The 26,984-nt window shown below is 39.7% G+C and overlaps 1 protein-coding gene across 3 annotated transcripts in view; it reads right to left on the bottom strand.

Moving 5' to 3' along the window:
- Positions 1–2,859: 2,859 nt before the first annotated feature.
- The window catches only part of plekhg5b (pleckstrin homology domain containing, family G (with RhoGef domain) member 5b), an 81,872-nt gene continuing 57,747 nt past the window's right edge, over positions 2,860–26,984 (bottom strand). For all 3 annotated transcript variants that reach the window (XM_008414543.3, XM_008414542.3, XM_008414544.3), the window contains 13 exons: positions 13,028–13,219; positions 11,207–11,374; positions 8,750–8,845; positions 8,353–8,553; positions 7,633–7,743; positions 7,380–7,529; positions 7,155–7,292; positions 6,926–7,045; positions 6,706–6,838; positions 6,368–6,483; positions 6,095–6,249; positions 4,236–5,255; positions 2,860–4,141 (listed from right to left, as the gene is read on the bottom strand). In XM_008414543.3, the coding sequence (XP_008412765.2) occupies positions 4,132–4,141; positions 4,236–5,255; positions 6,095–6,249; positions 6,368–6,483; positions 6,706–6,838; positions 6,926–7,045; positions 7,155–7,292; positions 7,380–7,529; positions 7,633–7,743; positions 8,353–8,553; positions 8,750–8,845; positions 11,207–11,374; positions 13,028–13,219 (2,610 nt within the window). In that variant the 3' untranslated portion in view covers positions 2,860–4,131. The remainder of the gene's footprint in view (positions 4,142–4,235; positions 5,256–6,094; positions 6,250–6,367; positions 6,484–6,705; positions 6,839–6,925; positions 7,046–7,154; positions 7,293–7,379; positions 7,530–7,632; positions 7,744–8,352; positions 8,554–8,749; positions 8,846–11,206; positions 11,375–13,027; positions 13,220–26,984) is intronic.

The following is a 26,984-nucleotide window of genomic DNA, read 5'->3' as shown; positions in this document are numbered from 1 at the left end:
TGCAATATTGGGTAAGATTAATTTACAGTAGAATGAATGCAAATTCTGCATGAGAGTAAGACGTTTGCCCTGTTGGACAGACTTGTCCTTCCTGTGTATTTTCAGTGGACAAGATGCTTAAGAACAGAGTAGTGGGGACACTTTGAAAAAAAAAATCTAAAATAGTCAAAATGTAGGTTGATGCTGAGTGAAACATGCTTTCATGTTTTCCTGCTATCTTGCAGCTCATATTTTAAGCATCAATCCAAGATTTGTTTTTCAGCAATAAAGGAATGAAAGCTATCACTTTTAACAGTTTTGAGGGGTTTAATATATAGTTCAAAAGTCTAAAGATAAACCTAAGAAATTTATTTTTTTGTTTCCTGCATGCAAAGCAGCTGACTGTCATTACATCTGGCAGCATTTATCTGCAACTAATCTATAGAGGCAGCTGGCCCAGGGCCATATTGGGGGGACAACCTCATTACTTACTTAGCAGAAGCTAATCGAACAAGAATGTGTAATTACATCAAAACTAAAATGAAAATCTGCATTTTAATAATTAAAGTCCAGCGTATCAGCAGTGAAGCATGATAAAATAGTTTCAAAAACCATGGATTACAACTGTAAATCCAAGCAGGCCAGATGTGAGAGCAGGAGGGGCCACATGCTTTCCGAGGCCAGATTAAGGCAAAAATCCCACAGCAGCGCTCCGTCTTTTTTCCACCCCAGCTTAGAGGCTTGTGTCGACTCAACATGCTGTAATCCACCGATTAGCTGATATAATCACCTGTAAATACACCTTGGCGTTGACGTTATCAGGGGCCAGCAAGCTCGGCTCCGACAACCTGAATGCGTGCTGAAAGCAGAGATGAGTCGGATGAACTTTGTGGGGAGCAGACGGCGGTCCCAGACAGACAGCTGTACTCGATATGTGATCCCTGATTTCCCAGAAACTCAGATGAATTATCTCCAGCTCTAAAATGCTCCCAATGAATTGACTAAGTGCTTTGACAGAGCTAAAGTAATGTTTTACCTCTTCTCCCACAGATCAGCTTTTAATAAAGATTTAGAACACATTACATTGTTGTTTTAGCAGATGTGTGGACACAACAATGAATACATTCACAATGCTTAGCAAGATTAACTAGACCCTTTAAACATTTTCACATTTTTCCAGTAATAGCATAAAATAAGACAACTTACAAGTAACTTTTCAGCAAGAAATAGGAACTTAAGTCAAAAAAGGGCTAAAAAGTATTTGTGCCACTGCCAGATTATTTAACTTATACAAGGCATTTTTCCTAAGTGAAATAATCTGCAAATGGATTTAATACTTTATCAATATTAAGGAATAATTGACTCAAAACAAGCATATTATTTCAAGTTACTTGCAAGTTAGTTTTGTTTTATTTCTAGTGTGCTGATATATGACCAGTATCTGGAAAGATTGTATGCTTTTGCAGTGTGCATCTTGCTGGTATCAGTGAAAACACGTTTTTGGCTACCATGTAACAAATTGTGGAAAAAAAAACTGCACAGAGCCGAAACCAGAAGTTTACATACACTGAATAAAAATACAAATGTTCCTGACTGAAGTGGCATCAGACCCAAACTCTTGTCTTTAAGGCAGAAATACCTAAATTATTTCCATTGCTATATTCCACAACAATGAACATGTCAGATTTAATTATTAATGTCTTTGAATTCAGAAGTTTAGCATATTTTTCACAATGAAGAAAAGCCCAAATGATGTTATGGCTTTGGAAACATCTGACAGGTTAACAGACACATCTGAATTAATTGGAGTCTCACATGTGGATGTATTTTAAAGGAACACCTGGAACATTCTGCTTTGTTTGATACAATTAGGAAATCTGAAAAAAAAAAAAAAAATCACCCAAGAAATCAGGAAGAGAATTTGGAGCTGCACCAGTCTAGTTTATCCATGGGAACAATTTCTACTTGCTTGGAGGCACTGCTTTCCATCTGTTCAAATAATTATACCAGTATAGATAAGATGGAAATGTCCAGTCATCAAGTGCTCAGGAAGGAGACAGTTCTGCATCCCAGAGATGAAAGGGTTTGGTCCAAAATGTGCAAATAGACTCCATTAAAAAAAGCGGAGGAAGTTGTTCCTTCAAAACAAACATTAAAAATGCCAGAACACAGTTTGCAAGCGAACACAGGAACAAAGATCTTCATTTTTGGAGACGTGTCTTATGGTCTGATGAAAGTAAAGTCCAACTGTTTTGCCAATACAACTATATCTACTTTTGAAGGAAAAACCAAAAGTAGCAAACTGCTCCCAACTGTGAATTTTGGTGGTGGCAGTATTATGTCGTGGGGCTGTTTATGCTGCAGTAGTAACTGGTACACGTTATGAAAGAAATTCCATCAGAGAAAAGAACATTTTGTGGAAATATTCATCAGTCAGGAAGTTGAAGTTTGGGTGCAAATTGATCTTCCACATGGAGGACAACACTTTGGCTTTATGTCAAAGTGTTTACAAAATGGCTTGAGGACAAGAAAGTTCTCATGGAAGAAACGACCAGAACTTCAGCAAACATATGAAGATTTTGAAGGGTAATCAAATCTGGCATTCTCTCATTACTGTGGCATTTAGTAAATATAAATTACTTTGGTAATTACAATTAAAAAGGAAGGTTTGGACTGATTTAACTGCAAATAGTGAAAAAAGAGGTGTGTGTGTGTGTGTGTATTTAAACTTCTGGTTTCTACTGCATCTCTTCTACCCCAGAACATGTTAGTTTCCCCACTTACAACCGGTCTACGGTAAGCAATCCAAAACAGACGTGTGGATTGATACAATTCTGTCTATGTCAATATAAACACAATGACTGTATTGAAAACAAACAGTTTAAGGTATTTTGTAGGTTTTTTTTATTATTTCATAAGACACTTTGTAGTCATTCCTGAAAGAAAAGACATGATTTTGGTTCTTAGCATGTTAATGCCTGACATGACAAAAAAACCAAAATATCAACAAAAAAACATTTACAAATCATGAAAGCAAACATAAACAAAATCTTATATATAAAACATAGCAGGGGTAATAAATATTACACACAGACAAAAAAACAGAAGTAAACAATTTCATTTACCTATTTGGTTTGGGCATATAAAAAAGTTACTGATCTGAAAAGCTTTTTTTTTTTAATCTCCTGGAGAAAGTTGTTCAGCTAAAGCTCTGCAGAATAATCACCATAAACCTCTTTCTTCAACCTGCTAACATTACTAAGAAAGAAGCACGCGCTAGTGAGACTTTCCTTTCTTCTTGTGAATCCATTTTCATTTTTTGTGTGCGCCTCAAGTCGGAACATGTATAGTGCAGAAAAAAAAATACCAAAATGGCTTCAGTCACCCATTTTTAGTCATTAGTTCAGCAAAAAACGCGAACAGTAAACACTAAGTTGAAATTAAGCTGAAATGCAATTGGCTTATTTGGACTGTTTTTTTTTGTGGTTGTTTTTGTTAGTAGTTTTTACACAGGCCTCCCATCTTTGGGTGGGTTTGCATAATCAAAGGAGACTGATCAGTTTCGGTTCAGTCAAGAAACGTAAACGCATCATACGCAAGCGACTCATTACATGGCTGAAAATTTCACTCCTTTGTTTTGTACTTAAAACTGTGCAATAATTTCCTTTGTTGAAGCAAATCAGGAGCAATAACAAGTGTCCAGGCAATTTTTTTTTTTGTCGTTTTTGTTTTTTCTTGCCAACACACAAGCGTATTCAAGATTTGGTGTCTCTTTCTTCAACTCGTGAGTGAGAGGAAGGGAAGAGTTCCACGTCTCCTGTGTGGAGTGCAGGGACGAGGCTGTCGGACCTCCGCCTGGACGTCTCCTCGCTGCAGGTTCCAACCCTCCAGTGCTACTTCTCTTGCAAAGTGCAGGCAGTTGATGTCCCCTCCCTTTTTGTTTGAGGAATCCAAAAACCAATGAAACATAATAAAAAAAACTTTAAAAAACTAAGTGATTGTTGATGTATAAATAAAAATGTCCAGAATACCAACTGCAAGGGAGAGGGCAGTGTGACAAAGAGTGCATCTGTGTCTATAGAAAATCAGTCCATCCAAACAAAACAAGCGCAAACCCTTGTGATGTTGATGCCGCTCTGCCGTTTGAAAAAGTTATACCTCCCTGGAAAGAGAGAAATAAAGATCAATAGGAATGTTGCTACAGATGTAAAATTATCTAAAATCTGCAGTTTGAAATTTCAAAAGCAGGAACTTACGATGCCGTCAGTGTGGAGTTTAGAACAAGAGTGGTGCGTATCTTGTAAAGCTGAGCTAACGTTAGCTTCTTGTGCTGGGCTGGAGATTTCCTCTTTTTGTTTTTGGGTGTATCCGTGTCCTCTGTCGTCGTCGTTGTCGTCGACGTCGTCTCGCATTTCCTATCTGCTCTGCTAGACGGCGCCGTCTCCCCATCCGGCTCTTCTTGCGTCTTACGGCTGAGCATGGCCTCGGCCCGGCTCAGACTGGCCTGCAGCTTGTCGGAGGGCATGCTGGAGCTCAGGCAGTCTTCGGAGCGGTTGAAGCCATTCCGCCGCAGCTCCGACAGGCTCTGGCTGTGAGCCAGAGAGGACGGGTCTATGTCCGTGCAGTCCAGTTCCTGGGACTCAGAGTTGAAAGAGTGCGTGTGGGACACGGGGTTTTCCTCGCCGTGGACTCGCTGCAGGAGGTTGTCCTCCGAGCGGGAGAAGGTCAGAGAGGTCAGCCTCTGCATGCATTGAACCTTGGACTGCACAGGAGGCCGCCGGCGAGGTTTGGTTGACTGCACCACAGACAGCTGGGACCCTACAGATGCATTCTCTTCCTCCTCCTCCTCCTCTTCTTCTTCTCCTTCTTCTTCCTCCACCTCCTCTTGTTCTTCCACTTTCCCATTTTTGCCAAACTCGACCTCCTGGTCTTGCACTTCCTCCGCCTCCTCTCCCTCATTTTGGATGGGCTGCGGCCTCAGCTCCTGCTGAAACGACTCAGGAGAGAGGGTACCATACGCACTGTCCATAGAGAGCGACCGCCGCTGCGGGTCCAGCTCCTCGTTCTCCTCCTGAATCTGTCCGATGTAAATGATGGGATGCACTCGGTAGGTGGGCTGCTGGAGCTCGGACCTGTCTGACAGGAGAACCAGGTCGGGCTCCGAGTCTCTGCCGGAGCATTCCTCGAAGTTTGTGCTGGAGGCAGGGGATTGTTGGTGCTCAGTCGGCTCATCCACATCCATCACAGACAGGGTCTCGGTCGAACCGTCTGATTGGCTGAAAAGACAGGATTTTGATCTTTAATAAAAGTGATAAAAAAACAGTGAAATATATATTTTTTAAATATATATTTTTTATATTTCTTTTCTTTGCAGACTGTAGCAGGGCATCCACCTGAAATGTTCTTGAATAGTATAGTAAAAGAGCTGAAAATAAACTATAATAAAATTATATTCATGTTGTTCTTTAAACCTGCTGTAGTTCTTAACATTGGCTGAAAATGTTAAAGAAATTTAACAATGTTTAAGAAAAGTAAAGGCAATTAAAAAGTACCAGTTTAAGAAGTTTTTCTTAGTTTTATTAATAAAATATATGCATAATTATTGCACAAAGGAAAATCCTTTTTCACCAAGTAATTTTTTTTGGTTGTGCACTAAGTGCTTTGTGGTGTGATTTTCTGTACAAAATGATTTAAAATGCATTAGACCTAAAAGCAAAACTAAGTTTATTGTTCTTTAAAAAACACTAAACTAATTTCCTATAGGTATTTAAAAAAAATAAAAAAATATTTTGTTTTGAAGAGTCATGTTCCAGTTTAAAAAGAAAAGTGCTCAGCTGAACCGAAGGCAAAAAGGCTTTTAGGGTTGTAAAAGTTATCAATCCCTGACTTGGGCAGAAAACTTTTTTCATAAATTGTCATAATAAGCTGATCGCAGTACTTATCAAGTAGGGTTAAATTTGAAAGGATGCAACTGACTTTGAATCTGCAAGCATTATTACATTGAACTGACTCTGTATTTAAGTGCATTGAGACAAAATAGTTAAATTAAACTAACTAAACTGTGCTGAACAGAATTGGTTGAAGAATGAGGCCAATAAGCGGAACATCACAGTACCTGGAGTTCTGCTCTTCCTTGTGCCGAAGGATCGGGGAGCTGGTAGCGGAGTTGCTGCTCTCATCTTCCTCTTCCTCCTCATCCTCGGCTGTGCATTTCTTCTGAATGTCCTGCTGCCGGAGGACTTCCTGACTGCGGAGCCTCTGCAGCTGGTTCTAAAAGAAATCGCATAACGTTTAAAATAATAATAATAATAATAATAATAATAATAATCACACCATCATATAAGGACTGCAAATCTGTCAGCTGAAATGGGAGAACCATTTTACCAACCTGGACATTGCAAATTGCATCAATCCAGCTTCGCCCCTGGGAGGCGCTGTTGGCTTGGAAAGTGTAAGCTGCTACTGCACTCTTGAACTCATTGAGGTAGATAAGGGTAAAAGAACCTAAGAACACAAAGAAATGCATAATGTCAGTGCCACAGAGAGAAAAAGATAAACACTTAATATTTTTATTTTACTGCTCATATTTTGGCATTTTATGCAGAACATTGTTACAGTTCCACCATGTTGCGGATTTCCTTCTTTCCTCCAATTCACATTTCCAGACAAAACAAAACATTTGCATTCTAAATACTAGAATCTGGCCAAAAAAAACCTAGCGCTCACCAGGATCTTTGAGCTCCTTACAAACGACGTTGTGAATGAGGAGAGGCTGTCTGATAATTTTAACCTTTTCAACTCGTTTCACCGGTTTGGTAACTAGCAGCAGGTCGGTGAACAGGAAACAGTAGACCTCCATCTGCGGGGCAAAAGCCAGAAACCAGGTGTGACTTCAAAGGGCAGAGCGTGTCGTGCGTTTACAAGCGGTCGTGTGACTCAGTCTTACCCTGCTGTCCTTGCCCTCTTTCATCCTCAGAGCTCCCTCCAGGTGCAGCTGTCGAGTCTCCTCCGGTGACGTTTCTCTCATCGGAGACATTAGATCGAAGCGGTTGTACTCTTTGAGGATCTGAAGAGGAGAAGACCCAAAAAAAAAAAAAAAAGAGAAAGCGTGAAGCAAGAGCTTACATAAAGCCTCATCACTGACAGCTCTGTGGTGTCATAAATTAGCTTCTTGCCTTCTCCACTTCTTCACTGCTGCCCTCCACGGCCTCGTAGGTCTCTATGCGGGCGGAGATGGTGGCCAGCTTCTGCTGCTCCTGACGCTGTCGCATCTGCGAGTCCACGCTGTTGATGAAGCTCTCCACTGTGACCAACTGAAACACACAAAAATACTCATGTTCAAACCCGATGCAGGGTGAATAAATCCCAGTAGGAACAGTAACGGTTACCGGGATCCTCACCATGCTGTTAACGATGTCGCGGGCCGACGGCTCGTCAGTTTTCTTCAGTATGCTCTTCAGCAGGAGGGGATACTTGGTCAGTCTCTGATGAGGCTTTGCCAACATGTCAGCCAGCTTCAGACGGTTACACTGCTTATGGGTCTCTGCCCACTAAAGACAAAGGCAGGAAGTCAAGCGTCAAAAAGGATGAGCGTGTCCGATCAGGGCATGCTGAGGGGATGGAGAATCAGGTTTATGGGTGAGGAGTACTAACCGTAACGTATGTCCTGAAGGGCTCGTTGTCCCTGAGAAGCGTGCGCATGTACTCCATGCAGCTCTCCTCCTCCATGCAGTAATGAATGTATGGCTGAAACCTGGACCCAAACTGAAAACATAAAGGCATAAAACAGATATTACTACATCGGCAAGGGGGGACTCCTTATTGCTTCTTTAGAGCACATCTTCCAGCTCCGTTTTGTCGCTTGTTGTAGCCATAGGATGAGTCGGGTGCAAATCATCTGGGATGTGTGATTGATGGGAGCAGAGTAGGGCAGAGCTGCCTGCGCATTTAGCTGTGGAGGACACTGCACTAGTTACAGGCTAAACTTATGCACCTTACTTTGTTTCTTTGCTCAACAAGGTAAACTACGTACTCCCCTATTTAGATTATACATAGATAAACACAAAGGCCTCCTTCTTTGTTTTCTCTGTTCTGTATGTACTAACTATACTCTTGCTAAATGCGCCACTTCAATGTTTTGAATGCAAATTTGATGCTTAATGCTGGATTAGCTTCAGGTATATGAAACACCTGAAATGACGCCGCCGTCATGTTTTTCCGTAACTGTATGTGATAAACCTGGTAAATTCTCAAAAACTGAACTCATTTGTATTGTTTTTTTTTTTGTTTTTTTTTTTTTTACTTTCTCTGTCTTTTGGCCATTTGTTGCAAATAGAATACACACTTTCCCAGTATAGTTTAACCACTACTGACCGTCCTGAAGCCATCATGGAGGTGAGTCGGGTCGAGCAGGGCCCGGGCCTCCCTGGCCTTCTTCAGAACGGGCAGCATGACCTGGTTCCACAGTGAGATGTGGAGCCGGACTATCTCCTGGATGTTGCTGAACAGTTTGGTGGGTTCCACATCCGTCAGCAGGCCGCTCTCCTGCAGGTTCAGCAGCCCACACTGGAACAGCTGGAGAAAATGGCATTCAAGTTTAAGGTTTACTGTAGAGACGGAAGTACATTTTATTACTTCAAAATCCCAACGAGGAAGTGTTTGTGTAACTCATCTACCAAAATACAGACGCGTCTTGTTGCACAACACCCTGTAGCACTATGTGGACTTTACATGTGCGGCGGCAGATTACAAAAGCTTCCTTTGTACTTACATCAGTGATGACTCTGAGTTTCTTTATGTAGGTGGCTTCAGTATTCAGCAGCTCCCATATCGCCTCCTGCTGGTGGAACTGTCGCTTCGTCAGCGTCTACATGAAAACACAGGTTTTCTTGATGAGTATGACACATTGGCCCACACCTTTGTCTCCGGAGTACAAGTGACTAGTGAAATGAGTTTCAGCTAAGTTCCAATGAATTTCACGGTAAAAGAAAAGAAAATAAGTAGAATAAACATGTTAAGTATTAAGCAAAGATTAAGGAATCATTTTATTTTTCATTCTTATAAAGAGATGAGAAAATGTTTGAGCATTTAGATGATGTTTTCTAGGTCCGTGTTAAAAATTGTCAGCAACTTCTCCATTTAAAAGTTAATTAAAGATTAGAATAAAGGATAGAATTCTAATTTAATAGCTTTACATTTGACTTGTTCGTAAAGACCAACTTCTCTTGCTTTAAAGGATATACAACAGAAAAATAAAGAATTTATTTTGCGTCTGAGAAAAGCTCAGTGACAATACTAGATATGCATGAAAACTGTGTTAAGTTTTTCCACACGTGAATTATCCAGTGGCTTTATTTTCATCTCCATTAAGCTTTAATTTAAAATCTTGCTGCCTTCCATGTAACACGGAAGCAGGATGTCAATACTCACTTCTTCTGGCTTGCAGGTGAAAAGCCATTACTCAGTGGTTATGTATGCAGAGTATTCATAATTAAACGCTAACATGATTCTCTGTACCAAGCTAAAGTAAAATTCTAAACAAAAACATCTTCATTTTTATCCCAGCAGTGAAGTGGAAACATTAAATTCCAAATGTTTCCACCTTTATAAGCAAAACTGCAAACAGCAATTGAATTCAGCCTATAGAGGTGTGGTCCGGTGGCCATCTGGAGCCCTTTGAATGATTTTTCAAAATCTTTCCATCATCCCATATTGGAGTTGACCTGAATTCTATGTCCAAATAAATGCAAGGTGTAGAACATGATGGCAGACGCTGGGTGCGCTGACATCACTCTGAACTACGGAAACCCAAAGAGCGCATAGATATTCCAAAAATTAAATCTTCTTAAACAGAAAGTTTGATTTATTGTCCAACTTTACTGATGGTTGATTCATCCTTTGACCTACAGACCGCACCAGGATGGCAACTACTTTCTTGCCCCCGAAAAATGCAAGTCTTAAATGCATCTTCCACTGTCCCCCCCCCCCCCAAAAAAAAACATTTTTTCCCCCCCTTTCTGAATGAATCATCTAAAAGTGATGTCCTGTTGCGATTTGGAGCTGATTTTATTTTATTTTTTTAACCCAAAACATTAAATAGGGTAAATCTTCTCTGCAACATGACAGGGGGGCTAAAAAGGCACAACCAAAGAAAGTAAAGCTAAAAGTAAAAGTGTATCACTCAATCCGATAAGCCAAAATAATATTCTATTTTCCAGTGTTTTCACTGAGCAGCACTATGACTATGACTGAGTTATGCAGCTTATATAACCAGGCGTCAGCAGTAAATCTCCCATAGGAGGGAAAATACAGCAGCCTGGCAACAATCTGATTAGCCATATACACATTAACAGGTGAAAGCAAATGACAGAGTAAGATGGATGTTATCGTTTCCAAAGGCATTTACAGCTCTAACTGCAATATGCTTTGTAAGCTTTATTGCTGGAATACAGGTAAGAGGGGAACAGACAAGGATGGATGATAAGGAGGACACCATTTGATCAGCACCATTGTTTGGTTGAACCACACGATGGAAAATGTTGCTCAGAGGTAGAGGTCGACATTTATTATATCTTTTATCACTTAGGGAACGTTTTCTTATAGGAATTTTGATTTGTTGTTGTACATTTCAGTTAGTGATGGTAAATAAAAGAAACTGACAGAATCATCAGTAATTTTATTTTTGCCGTTTTGAAACTGAAAAGCAAAAAACTATCAGTAAATTCAAAAATATGATTAAATCTAGCTATTGTGTGCAGCGTAGTGATATAAATCACACTTTGTAAGTGAAACAGTGTGAAGAAGCCTGTTTTAAATGGGATTTATTTCAGGAAAGGTATTTAGGTTTGCGGCGTTATGCAGCCTGTCAGACATACAATTACATAAAAAATAAATAAAATGTAGTTTTTAAATCATAGTTACAATAGCATAATTGAGTATAAAATAAAATTACGAGATTGTATGAGAAAAAAAGTCACATTATATAAAGTTATAACGCTACAACTTTATTCTCGCGTTATTTCAACTTTATTTTCGTAATTTTATGACCATTTTTTATTGGTATGGCTCCAATACTCAGTCTTACAATAGAAGTTTATCTTAATATTTTATGGTACTAAGTCCATATTGCCCACCCCCACACAGAGGGAGTATATCACCACACATGGGAACAAATAAGGAGAAAATATTTTGCTTACAGTTATTCTAGACCTGAACAAAGTGTTCGTACCTCAGGATCGTCCAGCAGCGTCTTCCAGCTGTCCTCCATGACCAGGTTGGCCTCCTCCTCTCCCTCCCAGGAGTCGTGGTGGAAGGAGAGCTGCCGCGGCACCTTGGGGAGTCCAAATAACGAGTAGGAGTGGAGTTTGCTCTGGAGCTGCTCGAGACGGTCCAACTCCTGCAGCAGGAAAAGCTTCAGATCAGGGCCAAGATTGCATGCTAAACTCAGTGTTTTTATGCGCCTTTAATGGCGCCTTGATATTTAAATCCAAACGTAGCTGCCGCTCAGCTCTTTGTTCAAGCTGGCAGCCTTTACACAGTTATGAAAATGAGCTCTGTGCATTGAGACCACTTTAACAATAGACGACAAGGGAGTGGGGGGTGAAGGCTACAGTTGGGCAAAGAAGCTAATTATAAAAGAGTCTGCAGTGAATTTAGAGAGAACATGATTAGATCTGAGCTTATTTGTCTGGTTTTGAGACAGAATGACTGACAGCTGCTGAACCCTGCAGGACAGAGGATGACAGAGGTCCAGGTTCTGGTCCTGAGAGAGCTGAAGGGGGCAAATCAGCTAAAACAGAGATGAGTCTGGAACTGACAAATGACTGATTGTGTCTCTGAATGACGTCTGCAGATGTGCCGGATGCGACCGCAGGGTTGGGTTGGACATTTTTAGACGTTGGCACAATGCTCTTCATTTGAGTCAAAGTGGATTAGAAATGTAGATAAAATGAGACAGAGGTCTGAGCAACCATTGAGCTTTAAACCAGAATTTATCCTCAATGGTTTCATTTAGATAAAAAATAAAAATAAAAATATGACCTGGATAACTGCAAATAATTTTAAGTTTGATTTAGGGCTGAAACGATTCATTAGATTAATTGTAATGAATCAATTATTGAAATAATTGTCAATTATTGACTGTGTGTTCTATGACTTTGTATTTTTGTTTTTTTTTCTGGAAAGCACATTGAACAGTATTGTTGCTGAAATGTGCTATGCAAATAGACTTAATTGATTAAACCAATAATCGATTAATCAAAAAGACAAAAGAGGCCATTTGCTGAAAGAACAGTGATTAAGCCAAAACTCTGAAATATTTACATTTGGCATAGTTTTAGCTTCACTGGGGTCAAAACCTGTAAAATAATCTATTAAGCACCTTTGGCTTTTTAATCATCAATAAGTTAATCAACAAATAAATAGTATACTGATGTTAAGCAGAGCAGACAGGGTTCACATTAGAAAAACCTTTTAACTGTAGATGTATCGTTTGCTACAAATAAAGCTTTCACTAAAGAAATGCTTTTATTGCATTTTAGGCAATAAAATGTTTATTTTCATTAGTGAAAAAGGAACCTATAAAATAAGCTTAAGTGCTTAAATAAAAAATCTACAGCAAGTGCAATTTTTTTTATCTGATTAATAGTCAGAAAAATCTGTTACCAAAATAATCAGTTGCATATCTAGTTGGATTTCTTTCAAAATCTGAGAATCCTTTGGATAAAACTTAGTGAGCAAAGGCTTTCCCATCCACCTACGCATTTCCATAGCAGCTGCGAGGAAAGTAAGTAAGCCGACAAGTCAAGAGACTCTGAAGGGAAATGATTTCACCAGGGCTGGCGGGATGTGGCCTTCTGACCTCCTCCCACTCCAGCCGGCTACCGTTTTGTTTGCTTCTGAACGCTTTCCTAATGCGAAGCACGTCTGGGCAGCAGACGTGTTCCCCACAGCTTTTAACAACTCAGTTGTGGGGTAAGAGAAAGCGTGCCGCTTTGATCGAACCAGCAGGCGCACCTTCTTGGGTTTCACACTCTGGGCTCAGTCTTACCTTGCCAAAGGGCCCCGCTCCGGCGTTGGAGCCGAACAGGCCGCTGAAGCGGCTGGCGGCGCGGTTCTTCCAGCTGTCCGGCCCCGCCCCGACGGCGGGCAGCGAGCCGCCCAGCTGTCCCAGAGCATCCTGGGTCGGAATGTTGGTCTCCCCCAGGAACTCCGTCATGTTCTTCCTCCGTCGAGCCTGACCCTGACAGGAGACACACACAGATAAAACTTACAAGATGTACAGTAACAAAACAGAAAATGAAACAAACAGACCACTTATCAGCAATTGTGTCATTTCAAGGGAAAAAAAAAAAAGATTCCAGTCAGGGAGTTGGAAAGAACGGAATGAGAAAAATATACAAAGACAGGATAAGCAGGAAATCGGAGGGGATTTTCAGGGCTAAGGATGACATCAACTGGCTCGTTAAGGCCATCCTCATGTTGGGACACAAACAGGAGAGGGAAGAACCGACACTTCCTCCCAGCCAACGCTCATGACATCACAAGGAGCAGGCAGGAGGTTGTTCCAGAGGAACAGACGATCCGAGTTTGGCCATTGTTCCCCCGTCCATTGTTACCCTGTCAGCAGGTCCCGCCGCGCGGCGCGCTCCGACAAACTCCGTCCACTTTACGAGCCGCAGCAAAGCAAATAAACAAGGGGTCGCCTCAGTATCGGAGGAAGCAGTTGTTTTTGTCATTGGAGTGTCAGTGCTGAGGAATCTGCTGTTGGTGGCGGTGTGTGTGTGTGTGCGTGTGTGCCTGACGGGGAGAGTCGATGACCTTCACCTCATTAAACAAGGGATGATGGGGAAACTTTACATTCCAGGACACTGACACCGTTGCTGAAACTGGCCGGCCGTTCCGACAAAATTCTTTAACTGATCACCCCCCCTCGACTAAACAGAAACGAACAAACACACACTGTGCAGTCAAAACATTGAAAACACCTCCCCCACCTCCACTACACACACACACCACCACCTCCACTACACACACACAAATACTTTTGTTTTCAGCACCTTGGTCAGACTCAATAAAAAATGTTTGTTGTTTTTTGAATCATGACTGAGCTGCACATCTGAAGTTACATTTGACTTGGATGAAGCTGAAAGTGCACTGATTTGTTTATGTTAATCAATCAATCCACATTTTCGTTTTTCTTTTAAAAATTAGACATGTTAATGTAACCAGTATGTGCTGTAAACTCCTTGATAGAGGTATCAGTATTGACTGACATAAAATTACAGGATTATCCCAATTCCAGCATGAAAGCGTGACTCTTAACTTTTACTGAGCTCCAAGCAAAGTGGAGCAATGAACTTGCAGTGATGATGCATTTACTGAGAGAAGTAGGTGTTTTCAGCAAGAATTGATGAAGAAAGTTTAAACTATTTGTTTAATACGTTTTTCACCATATACAGCCAAAACTCCAGCATAAAAAAAAAACACTAAAGAAAAGCTATTGTGTTCTGAGTTACTGGACAGAACACGATACAATCAACCATGTTTTCATATATAGTAATCTCTGAACGAAGCAATTCTTTTCTTTCTCAATAACAATCAAAGCTACAGCCCCATCCCTAGTTATCCGTTTTGATGCATTTCAGATACATAAATCAGATTTTTAGTCAGTATTTTATCTGTCACTGGTCAGAGATGCTTAGGGATGCATAGAGATGTTTGATTTTCAGCATTCATTTTGATTTTCTGATTACTGACCAACCACTCAGAAACGCCAAAATCTGATTTCATTTTGTTCAGTGAACAAATCAGCCAAGATACAGTAATAGGTACATCCTTGCTGTTGATGTCGTTGGTGAGACTTAAAGTCGATTCCAGAATCAATAAAAGTGTTTAAAATGAAGTCGGTATAGAAAAGATATAAGAAGCTATTTAAACAAAAACTGCTTTTTAAGACATGTTCAGGTTGTCCGAGGATCATTAATGCTGGAAGATAGCAAGAGAGAGCAAGAGATGCAGCAGATAACAGGAAGCCTAATCACAGAAGGAGAAAAGGGCTTCTTTAATCTGGTGGAACAGATTAAATCTGGTGGAACAGATTAAATCTGGTGGAGCAGATTAAATCTGGTGGAGCAGATTAAATCTGGTGGAACAGATTAAATCTGGTGGAGCAGATTAAATCTGGTGGAGCAGATTAAATCTGGTGGAACAGATTAAATCTAGTGGAACAGATTAAATCTGGTCGAACAGATTAAATCTAGTGGAACAGATTAAATCTAGTGGAAGAGATTAAATCTAGTGGAAGAGATTAAATCTGGTTGAACAGATTAAATCTAGTGGAACAGATTCAATCTGCTAGAACAGATTAAATCTGCTAGAACAGATTAAATCTGGTGGACCAGATTCAATGTGCTAGAACAGATTAAACCTGGTGGACCAGATTAAACCTGGTGGAACAGATTAAACCTGGTGGAACAGATTAAATCTGGTTGAACAGATTAAATCTGGTCGAACAGATTAAACATGTTCAACTAGTTGGATCGTCCTGGATCACGCTGAAGTTGGAAATGTTAGGAGTCTTTTGAAAATCCAGCAGTTAATGTAAAGGACAACACTCTTTTGGAAATGCAACATTATGATGGTGGTAGCTGCTCTAATCGCTACAATAAGATGGGGAAACCAGTGGGTAATCCTTCCGACTTTCTTATAAGAAGAACACAGCTCTCGATCATACAGTGTGAAGCTTAATCTGCTCCAGATGTAAATAAACACCACCAGTAAGGGCGGGGGTGCTAGAGAAGGTACTTTGAATGCTGCTATCTTCTTGTAAAACAATAAAACAACATGCAAAAAGACGGCCAGCACAGAAATTAGTGATCAACACAATAACCTGGATGGTGTATCTCAAACACACTTAAATCAATGGTACTACGAAACAACCTTATGTTTTATCTGTCAGAACATTTTTCCAAAGTAGATTAGCAATGTAACTAAAAAGAGACCATCTGTCTTTCAGAAAGAAAGTACTGGAAACAGGAAAGTTTGCATTCATTTCAGTGAAAAGGAAACCAAAATCGAGCCATTTTGGGTTTCTTTTAACAAGTGGAAGAGGACGCAGGTGTCAGGAAGTCCACATGGTCAGAAAGAAAAAACCTGGACCATTTCCCAGTTCGAGCACAGCACTTAAATCCTCACTCAGTACAGAAAGCAGACATGAGAAAGTTTTGAGCTAATCTGATCCAACATCAAGATAACAAATTTTCTTCCTGAGCACTTTCGGCAAAACAAAATGTTTCCACAGACTAAACCAAAGTCTGAAAGTTGCAATTAAACAGAGGATAAAAGCCATCAACAGTTTCCCACCATAGCAATGGAGCTTACCATTGAAGCCAGAGGCATGTCAAAAGTAACAAAAACCATTCTAATCCTTCAGAGGGGTTCATGGACCGCAGCCCATCCTCATGCCAGCTGCTGCCCTCACTCAACTTCTCGCCTCCTCCTTTTCCACTTCCACTGGTGGGACTCTTGTGTATCCACTCCTTCACCCGGACAGTTCTTATGAAGATGACAAACCGCTAATATTTCCCTAAAAGCACTTCAGAAAGGCTCCAGCTTACAAGATCCAGTGCCTCCTGGTGTAATCTGAGTCCTGTCAAGTTATCCGACCGGTCAGTTTGCGGACCTTCTTCTGACGAGTCCAGCCTGCTTACATTTCACCCGAACACTGGTCTGAAGTCATAGCAACCAGGAGTCTCCTGCCTCATTGTGCTGGCTCTTGGGGAGGCTGATCTGAGTATCTAGAGGTGGAGTCAGAGTGTGACAGCTTGCAGGGAGGGAGCTCCTCGGTCGAAACAGCCGTGCCGGTGCTTCTGACGATGACAAATGCTCTGTTTGGAACTTTCTTCAAGCAGCCACGCCGCAAACACTTGCAAAACACACCCGTTTCCATTTTTTCAAGATGAGTATTTGTTCATAAGGAAGAAGCTTACTAAAAAACCTGAGGCTTTCAGAAAGGGGCGAGTGTGTCATTTTCACGACACGTCCGCCCCCGAGGCACAGTCTTTGTTCTCAAAAAGCGCCTGTTTTTCTTAGAGACCTTTGAACAATGCCAGGCTACATGGTAAAAACAAGGAAAGAAATTTCCAAAGAAATAGCCAAACAGGAAATCCCCTTTGTTTACTTGTTTCAGCACATTTAATCGGCTGCTGTAGCACAATAGATAAGCACATTGAGCTACCCGCCTTTCCATCAGCAGCAAAAAAAATTTGAACGCCTTCCAGAGCCGAGAAGTATACCTCAAATATAAACAGAGATATTCTGTAATTTATTGAAGATATTACTTCAGGTCAGTGTGCTGCCAAGTGGCCCATGAGCCCCTCTTGAACTAACATTAAGCAGCTGTATTCATGTCTGCCTGAATAATTGTGTTTACGGGGTCTTTGTTGAGTCTACTATGTAAACTTGTCCATGTAGAGGGAAGCAAAAATACTGAGGCGTTCTCCATTTAAGTCCAGTGGTTCTCAAAAGACCATAACACCAAGTTGACTGACATTTTTACACAATAGTTCAACACGATATGGACTTTATTGCTATCTTATGTCATACAAACAAATAGTGAAAAAGAAAAAAATAACTCTGTCCATGAGCACGGAAGATTGCATGAAAGATGAGATTTAATTACGCATTACATTTTTACTAACAGAAATGTTCCCTGAAGTCGTAATTCTGAGGGGAAATGCAGGTGGTTTCTTACCAACATTGACTCCAAAATTCAACACGGTCCCCATGCAAGTAAAACTTGGTGATGACTGCAGATAAATCATTTCCTTCTTTTTAAAATTCATCACACTGGATGTTTAACAGTATTATGCAATCTTCAGTGAATGTGTTGGATGTAATGCTTGAAGGCACTACATGCAGAGATTTACATCACATTTAGCTTTCATTGCTAATAGTAGTTAGCCCACTATGCATAATAGTTTCAAAATTCTCATTGTAATTAGCTCATACTGCTAACAGTAGTTAGCGTGGCCCGTCAAACTGTAACTTAACAGAATTGACTGGCTTGGTTCTCATCCACTGATGCTTAATCTTTGTATGCAAAATTCAAAATTTTCTATTGAGCCTAAATAAAAATCTTTTAAAAGTATACAGTATAACTACATTAGTCATTCATATTGCGTTTTAATATATGTAAACATAGGAAGCATGCTCTTTTTAGCTTGTTAGCTAATAGCTAATAGTTGTTAGCATGCTTGAGTACAACAATTTCTCAATCTCAGCAGATTTACAAATTGCATCTAGAGAAATGTTTACTTTACGTGATGTTTTTGATTAGCTTTCATTTAAAGCAGAGATAGGTGTGAACGACTCAATTTTTGCCTTGCTTATGCTAATTTGCTTCATTTCACAAGTTGGTTAGCTTTTTGTTTACAATGCCAATTGCCAATCCCAACACTTTTGAAAACCTCTAAAGGAAGTTAGCAAAATGCTGAGTTTAACTGGAATACTTTAAGTTTTGATTTTATATCATTTCAAGATCCAAGTTTTAACTTCAAAGGTAAAACTTGAAGTTACCTTTGAAGTAACTTCAAGTTTCTCTTCATCTGGCAATCTCTTCATCTTGCCAGATGAAGAGATTGCCGGCAAATCACGTTATCTTGCAAATAATTGTGTCAGGTTTTCATTATGATACCACAAAAGAAGTCCTAGTATCACTATAACTGTTTGGGAGCCATTGTTCTAGGTTAATGAAATCAAACTGAGCTTAGAGTTTTATCTCATCTACCGCAGCTTGTGGCATTAACCTCACCCTGGGAAAAGCAAAAATCTTTAATCAACCTGATTGAATTAAAACAAGTGGTGAAAAGAAATCTGCTTCAACCCCCACCTTCACTCTCTACTCTCCTGCTGTGATGGCCCCCTCCCCGATGGTAGTCAACTGATAGCAGCTGGCTTTGATCATGTGGGGGGTGATTAACGATCAGAAAACGGCGTGACACAGACTTTCCTGAGAACTCAAACCCAAATCGATCCAGTCAAATATAAATAAAACGCACGCATCAACAGAGGATAACCAGGAAACAAGAGCCATAAAAGGCCTCGGTGGTCTGGATGTGCACAAAACAAGCAGAGCAGCACATTTAAATAAAGCAACAAAGCAAAACATAATCTCAACCAAACAAATGTCACAAGCTTCTAGTTGCATTCATATGAAAAACAAAAATACCATTCGTCAGTCATGAGTATAGAGGCCTCTACAAATTGGCTTTGGGACAATTGAACTTTACTACTTAATTTGCTCATTGAACTTAGAACCCATGTAATTAATTAAGCCAATGGTCGTCAGTTTCATTTCTTTGTAAGGATTGGGTTTCATGAATTATGATAAGTAGCTTGAAAATAGTCACATTTTAAGCGTAAGCTAATAGTACATTTATCAAAACCTTTGTTTGCGCTTTATTTTTATTCTGATCAACTCAGATTATGACCCCTAATCAAAATAAGTCATCAGAAAATAAGCAGATTCAAGAAAATTATTTTAAGTCATCTGTGGCGAAAGTGGGTAAAAATTAAAGAACGATTGGGACAAAATATCCGGCGGCAAACGGGTACTTTCCACATCAACAAACTAAGGTACGAATTGACCAAAACTGCAATGAAATGAAATTGCCAAGAGGTGAAATAACCCACATCTCTCCAAGTCTCTCACCTGAGTGAAATTTGCCGGTTGTGTTGTGTCGGGAGGCGGCGACTCGGGGATCTCTGGGTCCAGGTGCAGCAGGTCCCAGCTGTGCCAGGATGTCAAGCGACTAAAACGAACCATTTTCCACAGAAAATATGGGAAATCCCACCAATACCAAGGTTTAAATGTAGCACTATCTTCTGAGGGATCAGGAGTAGATCAACCTCCACAAGTCAGGGTAGTCCCATGTGTCCAAGTGAATAGATGGGAGAGCTCTGTGAAGCATTGCCGTTTCTTCCTTTGTGTGGCTGCTGGCCGACCGGAGCCTGCAGATAAGGTGTGCTGCAGGCCAACGGTCACACAAACAACAATCATAAAGGTGTGTTTAAGTCTTGCAGTAATCTCCACCTTCAGGCATGAAGGGAAAGTCTTTGTCTTCCAGGCTCTTTCTCTTCAACACACACAATATTTATCTCCACCTAAATACACCATATGAGGAAAATACAGCTTTCTGCTAAATGCTAATATAATTATTAGGTGCTAGCACACTGAGGTAGTTTCATGCTTTTCTCATTATTAGCGTAATGAAAGAGCAAGTTGCCAAACATGAGTCATTAAACCGTTCCCACGCTAGCAGTGGCTGGACAAACTGGATATTGGAAGCAGAAACTACAGTGAAGGGAATCCAATTTTAGATGCAAACAGAGAAGATGACGATGGGTGATTCACAATGTTTTGGAATGTGAGCGAATTATGATCCATTATTCACAAGAAAGCAAAGATTACAAATGGTAATCCATGTCTAGAACTGACAAAGAACTGTTTAATACCAAAACATGCTGGGTTTAATATGCTACTTAAAAAATGCAGCGGACGGCTGACGCCATGGCCAACAATTATACGTCTTTCACAGATGTTTACCATGTTAAACAGCATCTGCCCATGACAGATTCCTGTTCAGCTTCTGCTTTTTTTGGTCACATAAATTTGACAGATTTTCACCAGATGAAGATGGTTAAAGTTATTTCAAATATCAGTTTTCAAACGATTAGTTCTTGAGGGGAAAAATGGCTTTCCAAGCCAACCTGGCCTTGTGTGAAAAAGTAGTTATGCCCTAATAACTGGTTATGCCATTCATGAGAGCAAAGAACTGCCAGCAAGCATTTTGGATAACTCTCATTCAGTTTTTACATCACTGTGGGGGAATTTTTACCCACTTTTCTCTTCAATTCAGCCACATCGGATAGTGTTTGAGTGTGAAAAGTCTGTTTACGCATGTTGACTGGATTTTTGTCCAAACCAAACTTATTATTTTACCCAACACACAATCTGATATTTTTTTCTTCTTCATGACTTTCTGATAGAGAGCAGCATGGCTATATCAATTTAGTCTTGCAGAACCAAAGAACTCAAGACCATCACCTTATTAACACCTAGTTTAGTTTGGAAAGCTTTTTTTGCACTAAATTAACTGCTTTTGTATTTACCCTGATCATTTTTGTCTGATACTGATAGAGTTTGATGATCTATATGCAAAAGGGCACATACTTCAGTTTCACACTACATCTTCGTTAAATTGTAGATGCAGCTCAAAAAATTAAATCAAAAAGTGGATGCATCTCAGATCTCCAAGTGAAACTACAATATTTATTCATAAAAATATTATGAATTTAGGTGTTTAATGATGAGCTGCAAGCCAAAATCATTACAATTAGCCTACGTATTGTGGTATTCAAGCATATCAACAGAAAATTTGGTGGAAGAAAAAAGTGTGGTCGAAAAAGGTGCAAAAGCAGACAGAACAACATCTCACTGTTCAATTATATTCTAAAATATTGTGATGAAACTGCATGTTATATTTTCACTCCATAGAGAGTGTCTTAGTGAAAATCTTCATAACTGCAACAACATTCGCCAGTCTGTCTGATGCTGATTAAGCAAATGTCATTTGAATCTATAATAATGTCGATAAGACATGTTTTTAGGTCAGAGTCACATTGCTGACCCATATGGTGTAATGTATAGAGTGAAAAGATTCTGCATTATCAAGTAACAGCAAGCAATTAATAAATGACAAAAGCCATGACAAGCATCTTCTGCCAGGCAAACGACTAAACGTGACAAAAACTGAGGCTGCTGTCAAAACCCGAGTACAACAAGTCATTAAAACAACACAACCATAGTCTGTCACCTGCTGAAGGCTTTTGGGCTTTTTGACTCATTGTAGATTTACATCCCTGAAGGCTTCTAGGTGCTTCTGTGACAACTGACAAATTTCCCCAGAACTGAGTCATTTAAAGAAACAGTATCCATCTTTCCTGTCTGTTACACAGCAAACTCACCCAGCCCTGAGGCAGATCCAGGAGTATCAGTGTCTTTTAGTATGAGGAGGTAACTCTTAACATTACTAACCACCAACTACTGTTGACCTTTTATATTATGTCTAAAAATGTGATCGATAAAAACTGTTTTATAGGAACAACAAACATTTTAGTACCTTTCTCACTTTCTCGGATGTTTCACTGTCTAACTTAATACAAACATTGTTTATTTTGAAAAGTTAGTCATGGAAGAAAGAAAGCTTTTGACTCTTGGTGTAGTCATTTTGAGTAAACAGTGGATGGCTCCACATGATTTAAGAGACGAAACACAAATCTGATTGTTTGCTACTTTGGGCCCTACAAGTAAATTAGCATAAAGTGAAAGAAAACCCATCAGAAATGGCCTTAGAGAAGCAAGAGCTATTCGTCATTTCAAAATTATTTTAAAACACTCCACAGGGATGGATCTCCCAGTGGGTCAGACGATGCAGGAAACAGGAAAACAAATCAAAACCAAAAGGTCTTTCTAAAACAAGTTTGGCTTGTTTAAAAAGGCTGCCTAGAGAAAACTGTGTTCCCAAACATGATTATGATCCACTTAAGTCTGTTTCTCAGTTGATTACAAGACAAGTAGAACAAACTGTCAGGGAAAAAAGGAGGTCATACTATATTTTGGACACAAAGCATGGTGGTGGAGGGTTGATGCACCTTGTATCCATCGAGCGGTCCATTAACATTTCTGTTTGTCAAAGTATTCCAGAAAGAAATTAGGCCAAGAACTGGGTAATTAACATCTTAAAGCACTGAATTGCCACTATTAGCTAATAAAAAAAAGCAAAGAATCAAGCTATTGCAATGGCCCAGTCAAAGTCCACATCTCCACTTTCCTGAAATGATGTACCAGGACTTAAATAAAGCTGGGCATAAACGAAGGCCTGTTATCCCCAATGATCGGATGAGGAATGTGGGAAAAAAAATTCCTCCACTGGAACTAAAACTGATGGAGACATGCAGGAAAAGAGCTACGGCTCATAATGAATCATGACGTTTCCGTTTTTCCCCCAAAGACTCCATTAACTGTCTGGATGGGAGTTTAGATGTTACTGAACAAAACTACAGAGATTCAACCGGCACCAAAATGTATTAAAGCTGTAAAGAGCCTGCAGTACATTCTGCAGTGTGTGTGAGTGTGTGTGTTTGTGAGACTGGTGATTTATTGTGGGTCTGAACCTTGACACACACATGGAGGATCCATTAAATGACAGATCCACTCCTGGGAAAGCCAACAGCCTCCATCTGAACCCGTAATGCGAGTCTAATCACAGTGATTTGTATCTCTGGATCAAATAATGTCGCCGTGGGTTTACAGACACCACCCTGCAAGATGCCTGATTCGCATAAGTCAATCATGTTTTTGCTAACTGCTCCATGGCAACAGATAGATGGGAGGTTTTATGACCCGGCCAACTGACAGCGAGCAAGGATCAATGTACTGCACACGCTTATACACCAGCCCTGGGCTCCAGACGACAGAGCTATCTTTATGACGACTATAAACCGATCGCGGTTTCAGTTTGTTGAAACGAGCACAATGAAGCAGCAGCACCCTCCACAATTACTGGTATAGGCAATAAATATAAGTAAATATGTCGTAATTTTAATCTGACATGGAGCAATTTTGAAAAATCCAACCTTTGATTTATTTAGGATGAAGAGAGTCATATTGAGAAATAATTAGTGGCACTCTTCTTGGCTCCAACTATTCCTATAAAATTTATAAATGTGGGCAGCAGTTATTTCTGCCTGCATTGTAACTTTTTCTATTACACTTTTTCCTTCCACCTAATTTTCTATTAATATGCTTGAATACCACAATCTGTAGGCTTATCTTGATTATTGCATACAGAAAATGAAATATTGACTAATACCTAAATTTATCAGTTTTTGTGTTATGAGTCTGTCAAACTTTAGCTTTAGGACTTGACGACCTGCAATATCCATTTTTTTGATTGACATCTTAATTTGAGATGTCATTTAGTCCTCAAGTTGGTCATAGTGTCAAACTTGCAGTTATTTTATTCTTGTTTAACTTGATTCTTATCACAGAATTCATCACCTGAGATGAAGCTTAGGCTTTTCACCAACAAATCATCCATAAATTTAGCTTAAATTGGTTGAATTTGAGTGAAAACGTCTGCTTGAAAATGTTAAGCACGGTGGATGATATGTGATGCTGTGGGCCTGCTTTGCTTTCAAACGCCTGCAAAGTGTCATAACATAGCTTTCTTTCTGCATGATAATGATCCAACATTATTAAATGTGTAAAGCAAAAGTGTTTTAAGGGTTAAAGACTTCACTTTAGCAGATGTGTTACATCTCCTGCTCCGTGTCTGGAGAGCTGGGTCTCCACTTCTCCGTTTGGCAAAACTATGCAACCATAGCCAGTCGCATTAACCCCTTTGCCTAATGAATGTGGCGGACGTTAGTAGAAATTCCTGTTGGGTCTTCACTGTGACCTCAGATTCCACAGAGTGAAGCTGTAAAAGTTCAGGTCTGAATTTATTTTATGTGTGGATTAAAAAATGATCTGCTGCAGCACAAACACTGCAGAAGGATGGAATATTTAACAATGGAGGGACAAAGGGTCAGCAGCACTTCATGAGGTCAGTCAGCAGGAGAGGAATGCATCTTTGACCGATCAGAGGACTTGGCTCAGTGGCTGTTATAAAATAATTTGAATCAACAGAGCTCTCAGCAGCCAATCACAACACTGCCAGAGACAGTAAACTGTAATATTAATACAATAAAAACCTTGAAATTCGAATTTCGAACAAAAGAATATCTCAAAGTCGGCACATGTTGAGTTCCTGCTAAGGAAAATCCTTTAAGGATGCTGAGGGACTGGTGAGGAAAATCTGCACAAAAATACAAACTCAGAACAAGATTTGATCCGTTTTGGTTTTATGAACTAATCAAAATAACCAGGGAATCATTTGAACAAACAGCGACCTCTGCTGGCCAAAAAAGTAAAAGCAACTTAGAAGTTTGTTGAGCTTTTCCTGCTCCAGTGATTCCCAGTGAAGGCATTTGTTTACCGTCATGTCTGGCTGACATTTTGTCTGAGATTTTAAAGAATTGATTTTTTCTCACAAGATTGCTTAATTTTATTTTATTAAAACCTGACAGCAAATTATGTAAAGTGCTGGTAAATGTTAGGAATGTGTAAAAAAAAATTTTTGTTTCTTCTATTTTAAGAAACAAAATATTAGTTTAATCTTGATTAAAAAGTCAAAATGAGATAAGATGAAAGCTGTAACACCACATGGATGATCCATAGTACAGTTTTTATGTATGCAAATAAATTTACACACTCACCGGCCACTTTATTAGGTACAACTGTTCATCTGATAGAAACAACTCAATGCCTTTAGGAATCTTGATAAGATGAAGGCGATTCGGTGAAGTTTAAAGCATCAGAATGGAGAGAAAAGGAGAATGTAACTGATTTTGAACAGGAAATGCTGCCAGAGTATTTCAGACAGCCCTACACTGGCAGCTTTTTACACTTTGAACAAGACATTTTTCCTGTAAGTGAAAAAACCTGTCAGTGGAACTAGTACCTTTTCTGATTACTGACTTAAAATGTTACCATCTAGGTAGCTGTGTATTAGTTCAAATGTTCTGATATACTTGCACTAGAAGCTAGATGAAAATTCTTAAGGTTTTGTGCTTTTGCAGAGCTGAACAATGAAAATTAGTTCGCTGTACTCCGATAAATCACCACAGTGACCAGATCTCAAGCCAACAGAGCACTTTTAGGAGATTTATATCATGAATCTCCATTCAAACAAAAATGCAGCAACTTTGTGATGTTGTACTACCAATATGGACCAAAGTCTGAGGACTGTTTCAGACAACATGCTGAATTTATGGTAAAAAGAACAGAATGGGGGAAAAAAAATCCATTGATGTGTCTTTTTGTAATATTATGCACCACAAACCAGAGCTAAACATTTTTGCTCTTGATAGCTTTTAAATTACAACCTTGCACAATATTTTAGTAGTTCAAGTTATGTCATATTTTTACTGTGAAAAGCAAAAAAAAAAACGCACAAAATCTACATTCTTGAAATCAATTTTCTAGTTTTGAGTTGTATTTATTTGAAATTAGAGGGCAGAAATCTTTGCCATGGTCTTATTTCTGTTGTTTTAGTTGCAAAATAGCACATTTACACACATTGAATAAAAATGGATTCATAATTTTATCCTTGCCATCACCACTTGATTTGTCTGCTCATATTTTTTAATGTATTTTAATGCCACCAACAATCCAACAGAGGTAACAATTTTCTGTTAGATCACAGCCAACCTATGCAAGAAGAGCGCTACTGCCACCCTGAGGAATAAACTGGGATTACCTCCGGTTTAAACCCCACACTCATCGTCAGTGAAGCTGACGAGTCCTTACAAGAACATCAGGTAGACACACTGACATTCTCCGTCTCATCAAGGAACATGTAGTGATTTTGGGCAAATTAACAAATGAGACACATGATGACTAAAACTAAAATTTCCTTGGCAACATCCAATCTTTGTCTCAGCCTTTATGACTAACCTTGAACATTTAGCTCCACAGATGGCAGGAAAGTGCTTTGACCGAGCCCCCACCTGTTCGCCCAGAGCAACAGACATCTGGTTTACAGCTTGCACACGTAAATGCAAAATCCAGCTCACCTGTGGATAGGTGGCTCTTGACTTTTGAGAAAGGTGATTAACAACTTTGTTTTAAGCACTTAAAAGGTCAGATGACAGCCCTGATTAGCCTGAACCTGAGCCAAACATGAGAGAAGTTTGCCGCAGTAATGGATCACATAGGAAGAAACCGAGAGGATTTGGGTTGAGATTTCTACAACAACAGGTGGGGGAAAAAAATGATGTGATTGACGTAAAGTGCATTTTTCCCCTCTACAGGGTAAATTTAAACAAACCTCTTTGAAACA

This window comes from Poecilia reticulata, chromosome 7 (assembly GCF_904066995.2).
Source record: "Poecilia reticulata chromosome 7, P_reticulata-male-v2, whole genome shotgun sequence".
Taxonomy (NCBI): Eukaryota; Metazoa; Chordata; class Actinopteri; order Cyprinodontiformes; family Poeciliidae; genus Poecilia; species Poecilia reticulata.
The sequence above is the reverse complement of the archived record's forward strand: the minus strand, read 5'-3'. Positions and strand labels throughout refer to the sequence as shown.